A 6,970-nucleotide genomic window follows, 5' to 3' on the forward strand; every position below is an offset into this window, starting at 1 on the left:
CCTCTCTCATTAATCATCTCACGACCCCTCACATTTATCTTGTGACCTTTTGTAGGGGCCTGACCCCTTGTTTGGCAACTACTGTATCTCACATAGATAAACCAAGTACTAGAGCAGTAAACTGTTATGCACCTGAATGACCAATCTTGACTCTTACATTTACACTATATTCATGCTTTTTACTTGAGTATACAAGATCTGACTATTTTACATAAAACAAACCACCTATTGTTTTCTGACTCAGGTTTTACCAGAGTAACATAACATTTAATATGAATTGGAAATTGTGAAATGTGCAGTCCCAGACAAACATTGTTATAGCTTTATAAGGAATAATTTAAGAGGAATATCAAGTCTTGTCTTGCAGAGGAATTCACACAACACAGCAAACCTGTCATTAAAACACAAACCAAACCTGTAGCCAGTTACTGTAAATGTGGCTGCTGCACTGTTGACAAGATGTCATCGACAGTGAATTGATGCAAGTCTTTTCTGCCGTGTGGAATAAGACGAAATGTTCATTTAGTGCAATAAAAATTGCACATACTATGACAAAGAATTCAATGTTTATAACCAACCAAATGTATCTGAATATTGTGGCAAATACATGTGTTGCTTTTTCCTCCTTTTACTTGTTTAGGATCTGCAGAGGAACTGAAGTGGAAGATAAACACAACAGTGACACCTGCAGGTGAAGAAGCAGCACTGCTACCAGGCCTCTACACTCAATTGTACCCGTCTGTGCGTGCATAAAAATCCTTTTATCTTATGTTTATTGAACTTTATGCCCCCCAAAAATGCCAAAATATTCAACATCTTTATCAAAAAACTGTTTTATTCAATAGTCAATGCCTCAACACAAGAGATGCTTTGGTGACTTATGAATTTTCACTGAAAACTGATAAGCCTGTGGACCTAAAACCTGCTTTAGAATCATATTTTTTACCACTAATACTGTGTAATGTACAATGTTAGAAGAAAAAGAACAAAAAAAAACACAAAGCCTTCGTGTTGCATCTCCAACAACCGACGACCAACCTTCATTAGATGCGATAAGAATCTATGAAAAAAAAAAAAAAGAAACAACCAGCAAACATTCACTGAATCAGTGGGCAGCAGCGATCGTACCACTCTCCGCTTAGATTTTCTCTTAAGAGCTATAATAAATGAAGCAATTTCACAAAGATCTGAGGACAAAATGTTTAATTAAAATTAAAAAATACATAGCGCTTTTTGTTGTCTAGAATCTATCTCCCCCTTTTTTTTTTCCAGAGAGAATGTTTTACGTCTTCAAAGGGCTTAAAACAAGAAAAAAATATTTTACAATTAAAACAAAAACATGTGCGTCGTGTCCATCTATGGAAGCTATGGTTTTTTGTACAGGGCTGCGACGATTGTATTGAAGGAGGTGAATGTCTAGTTTGTAGTCCTGTGTATCAGGGCCGGGCTACTGTAGCTCAACAGGCATGGAGAGCGGCGAGCGGGCGGGCGGGGGGGGCGGAGACAGAGGGGCGGAGGAGGCGGTGGTGGTGGTGGTGGGTGGAGGCTGAGGTGGCTGGATGAACATCAGTACAACGCGTCGGCGTTACTGCTTCGAGGCCTCTTGATCTTCTCAATGTTCTTCAGGATCATGTCATGTAACGTTACCTGCATTAGGGAAAGTGCAGCAAAAAGAGAAATGTTTCAATAAAAACTCGTCGGGTGGATTTATTTTTTGAACATTGGAATAAAGATTGTGACGTACGTATTGATTTCTGAGCTCAGAAACTATGATCTTCAGACTGATGTATTCCTTCTCGTCAATCTCGGTTACTGTACGCCGATAGTCCTCCTGATAATCCAAGAAAAGTTCATTAACGTTTGATGCATTTATAGATGTTATTGGAGAACATGGATAATGATGTAACAATCACCATATCTAATTATAATTTATTCAACTTGCTGGACTTTTAAAAATGGGATACTTCACCCAAAACCAATAATTCACCAATTTTCTACTCACCGTCATGCCAAGGAAGGGTTTGGTGAAACGCTTTTGGATGTTTGGACGTCGTCCAAAACACACACTATGAAACATCCAAATACCTACTGCTGCAGATTTGCTGCGAGATGTTCGTTCATCGTTTTATGTAAACCATTGGATGCATGACATAAACATGGAAGAACATCTTGCAGCAAATCTCGCGCAGCCACTGGGAGATACTGCTACAACAAGGCTAAAAACAGAGATCAAATAAATTCCATGTGGCGGCTTCAGGACACTTGGGTCAGTACAGACGAGCAGTATGGAGGTATCTGGATGTTTCATAGTGTGTTTTGGACGATTCAAAAGTGAACTCTATCCGCCGCCATTATATGAAAATCCGTTGTCAGTCGGACCCCCCCGGAACTCCTAAAGCGTTTTGATAACTCAGAAAGTTTTCCAAGTGAGTAGAAAATGGATGAATTGTTGATTTTGGGTGAAGTATTCCTTTAACAAACAGTTAATAAACAGGATGATAAAATAAAACAAAAAGGGTACTAATGAAAAGATGCTATATTCAGGGGGGGAGGTCGAACACCACAACAACCAGCATGGAGGAGAAATGAGCTTTGATGATACATTCATTACAGTTTTGTTTCCAGAAATGGCTTTGTACAACTATAATAAATAGTATAAGTGAACAAGACAAAGGTCTGCTCTGAAACAGTGTTTCACCGTATTGTGTCAAACGAAAAATATCACAATCAGGTTCACTTACCACATGTGGATATTTAGCTATTTTAGAAACCAGCTTCGCCCTTGTGATGTAGTATCTATAAATAAAGACAGACACACATGGTTTTAGCTCTTACACTCACAGACACACACAAGTAATCAGAATACTTATATACCTGTTAAAGGGACTTAATCTTTAATACATATCATGTATAATATAACCAGAATTTCTCCACACCTTGTTATCTGGTCGAGGTAAGACGCCGCTTCCCCTTCAACTGTTCTGAGCTCAGCTACCGTCTCCTCCTGGATTGACACTCCGAAGTTGTTGCCGTCCTCTATCCTCGGGATGAGCAGCTGCACCCACATTTTCACCTGAACAAGAAGATGAAGAAAAAAAAAAAAAAAAATCAACACTTGACCCTGGAAACAACATATAAAACTTCACATTTAACTTGTTACTTACTGTGTTACATTTCTCTATGAGCGTCCTGATCTCTGGCTTGACCTTTTCAATAAGATCGACAAGGTTTCCGTTGCTCTTCATCATCCCGCCAGGCATGACGAAGACCTTTGTGCCAGTCACTGGTAAACAAGGGGGGAAAAGGGGAACATTAGCGATGTGAAATGTGTAATGAATCTTATATGCATCGTTGAATTTAAAATATATGACGACTAGAATTCACACTCACCCAAGTCCTCCCCACCTCCATCCTCCAGCTTTCTCTTTTTGGCATTTTGCTGTGAAAGTCGATGATAAAAACAGAATCAGACACCGTTTCACACCTCCGCTCCCCAATGGATTTAAAATTAAAATTAAAACTCTAAATATATGGAGCCTCACCGCGTCTAGTCCGTCGTGCAGGTTTGAGAGCAGGATGGGGTCTGGCACCTTCAGATTGATCTCTGAGTGTATTTCCTTCAGTTCACTGACGTTTATGATTGGGTCCTGAATAACGAAAAGGATGTTAACTGAGCGGTTTATCTCTACAAACACATGCTTTATATGATACGACGTGATATTATGTAGACTTTTATCCAGATCTCCCACTACTAACCAGCAGATATGGGACAACACAGTGTATTAAACTGAGTGAACTTGTCACTGACCTTCAGGAATTGATCAAGTTCCAGTAACTTATTTGGGAAAAATTTCGCAACTAGGTCCTCTGCCTGTAAGAAACGCACATTTTTAAAATGGGTTTTGCATTAAAACCAAACAGTTTGATGTGAACAGTACATGTTGTTAACAGTTCTCTCAACAAACAAGATGTTTCACAGGTTAACAGATACTCACTTCTGCAGTGATACGTTCCCTGAATGCATCAACCTGCAAACACAACACAAGAGTCCAAATATCAGTCTGGTTCAAACAATGTCCAGATTAAACTTTCTATTCGGCTGGTTTGTTAGCGTTACAATTAACCCTGACGTGTCGTGGACTCCACCTTTGACACGTAAAGAAAGACCACCTGTCTTACTCCTTTTATGTTCTGGTCATGTGAAAAATAGTAACTGGTTCATTTTTGTTTTAGAAATGCTTTGCAGGAAAGTTATGTGAGGAGTCTCAGCCCAGTTTTAATTTGCAAAGTGGCCTTGAAGAAGGTGGAGGAGTGCAACATACTGTAAGAGATAACATGGCTGTTGCTAGGCAGTATGACGCATCCTAAGAGTATTTATTCTGCATTGTGCTTAAATAAATACGGATGACTTTCTCTGTTCAGGGTAAGTGTGGTGACTCTTTATCACCCACAAACTCACTCTTCAAAAACCTCCTCTGAGGTTTTACAAAGTCTCGCAGCTGAATGTGGGATTTCCCCACCACACAAGTGTTGCTATTGACTGAAACCAAACCAGACAAGTTTAATACATCAGATTATTGATGGAAAAAAATGAAGCAGACTAATCACCACAGGAACCTACAAACCCCAAACTCACAGGTGAGCTGTGACATTACAGAGGCATTTTGCCCCTAAACTTTGAGACAGTGCAAGTACATTTTTCATCTACTTCACATGCGCAACCAGTAAATTTGCTGTTTATTTTTTATATTCAAATTTCTTTATTAGGATTAACCCCTTGAGGTGTATCACCTCGTTTTCGAGGGGGTCCCAACCCCTTTTTCTTCCTTTCAACACTGGTGAAACCTGGAATCTGTCATTACAGGTGTCAGGCCAATGTGTTTGAGGACCATGAATGAAAAGGAAATGTGAATATTTGTGTGTGCCCCTAAATTTTCTGCTTGCTCTCCTAAAGGGGCCTCCTAAAGGGTTAGGGGCCACTGTGCTGTGCTCCTAGTAAAAAATGTTAGTCCAGAGCCCTGTATTCTTTTACCTTCTGTGAACAACTCATGTTAGTTTCATTCATCTAATCTTTAAAAAGTAACTTTATATCAAGTAATTAACCTATTATATTCTTCTATCTACAGTAACATCCAACATATTTGGATTTTCCTTTGGTTTTTAATACAGAGTCATGTCATTTTCTGATGTAGGTTAATTTAGATTTGTATGAGCCGGTAAAGCTGTTCAGTTTCCCCTTTCCAAAGCTATAATAAATGAGGGTTCTGGGAGACTAAATTTAGTTTTATGAATATAGGATTTACCTAACATGATCAGGAAATGTATTACATAACTCTACCTGTTTTCTGTTGTTGTTATGGAACCGACATATTTAGTATTTCCTTTCGTTTTTTACACACAGTTATGTCAGATGCTATTTCAGATGTAGGTTGATTTAGATCTGTATGAGCCGGTTTAAGCCGTGTAGCTTCACATTTTTGTATTAACAGTGAACATAAACCATGTCTAACATATTATATTCGCGCTGTTGGACGATAAACAAACATTGGAGGGAAATAACGATAAGAATCTGTAACTTGACGCCGTTGGGAGTTTTAGCTAACTGTGTAGCTCGGGCCTCCGGTTTGTGCATGTGGCTCAACAACCGGAGAGCAGCAGCTGCTTTATCAACACAGACACACAAAGCTAACATTTCCCCACACCTGGTACAGCTTCAGCTCGCCGTTAGACAGCATTTGTTAGAAGCTGTGACAGGTGTTAGTTTAGTTATCGTCCCAACAGGCGGGAAACCGGCCGGTTAGCTCGTCGTTAGCTCGTAGCATGTCGCGCGGCTAACCGATGCTAGCAAAGCAAAGCCGTTAGAGAGACAACAACAACGCGTCTTTTTGTTAACGTTACCCACCGAGTCGGTTCTTACCTTGGTTTTGATTTCATTGTCCACCTTGAGGAGTGAAGACATCTTATGTAGTCAAACAGGCGAAGAGCGATTGTCCCAACAGCATTAAACTCACCTGTAAACGCGTGGCAAACAGACTCTACTAAAGCTGGAGACTTGTCAGCCACACTTGTCCGAGCTTAAAGATGACGTCAAAGAGATGCGACATGACGCGTTGATTTCACTGCGCATGCGCGATACTGACAAGAAACAAACGTCAGGCGCAAAAGTTTTACCTTTTACCTGTCCGAATAAAAATAATAAGAGCCACGTATTCAAAACATGGATGTATTATAAGATCTTATAATATCTATCTATCTATCTATCTATCTATCTATCTATCTATCTATCTATCTATCTATCTATCTATCTATCTATCTATCTATCTATCTATCTATCTATCTATCTATCTATCTAATCATGTTTTGCATCTTTGCATTTATTTGTAGTCATGTTGAGTACTGATTACTTTACTTTATTAATCCCTAAAGGGAAATTAATTTGTCTGGCATCTCATCTACCATTTGTATATTGTATTAAATGTATATGATTTTGTATTTCTATATTTGCATGTGGTTTAGCAACAGAAAAAGCAAAAAATCCAAAATTGCCATAAACCATGAAGCTTTTCTTTAATTTGATAGATAGATAGATAGATAGACAGACAGACAGACAGACAGACAGACAGACAGACAGACAGACAGACATAGACTTTATTGATTCCAAAGGAAATTCAAGTATCCTGTAGCGCAGACACACATATAACATACCGTAACATAAGGACATAGAAGAGCAATATGACACAGACAAGTAAGAATAAAATATTCAATACCATATGCATAATGTATAAAACATAAAAAGTGTATAAAACATATATTATATTATTGTAACAGACTGTTTGAGGGACACACCTGCTTTTCACACATAAACACCAAACAGTCTGTTATGTTATGTTATTATATTATATTATATTATATTATATTATATTATATTATATTATATTATATTATATTATATTATATTATATTATATTAT

At 38.4% G+C, this 6,970-nt stretch overlaps 1 protein-coding gene across 1 annotated transcript; it reads right to left on the minus strand.

Annotated features, from left to right (window-relative positions):
- Positions 1-857: 857 nt before the first annotated feature.
- On the minus strand, positions 858-6,093 carry psme3 (proteasome activator subunit 3). The gene is made up of 10 exons (XM_083993769.1): positions 5,918-6,093; positions 3,996-4,028; positions 3,809-3,871; positions 3,543-3,647; positions 3,391-3,439; positions 3,165-3,283; positions 2,937-3,073; positions 2,742-2,796; positions 1,745-1,831; positions 858-1,647 (listed from the first exon to the last, which is right to left on the minus strand). Exons 1-10 carry the CDS (start codon positions 5,957-5,959, stop codon positions 1,567-1,569), a joined length of 771 nt encoding a protein of 256 aa, XP_083849895.1. The 5' UTR covers positions 5,960-6,093; the 3' UTR covers positions 858-1,566.
- Positions 6,094-6,970: the final 877 nt, after the last annotated feature.

Source organism: Trachurus trachurus, assembly GCF_905171665.1.
Source record: "Trachurus trachurus genome assembly, chromosome: 19".
NCBI lineage: Eukaryota > Metazoa > Chordata > Actinopteri > Carangiformes > Carangidae > Trachurus > Trachurus trachurus.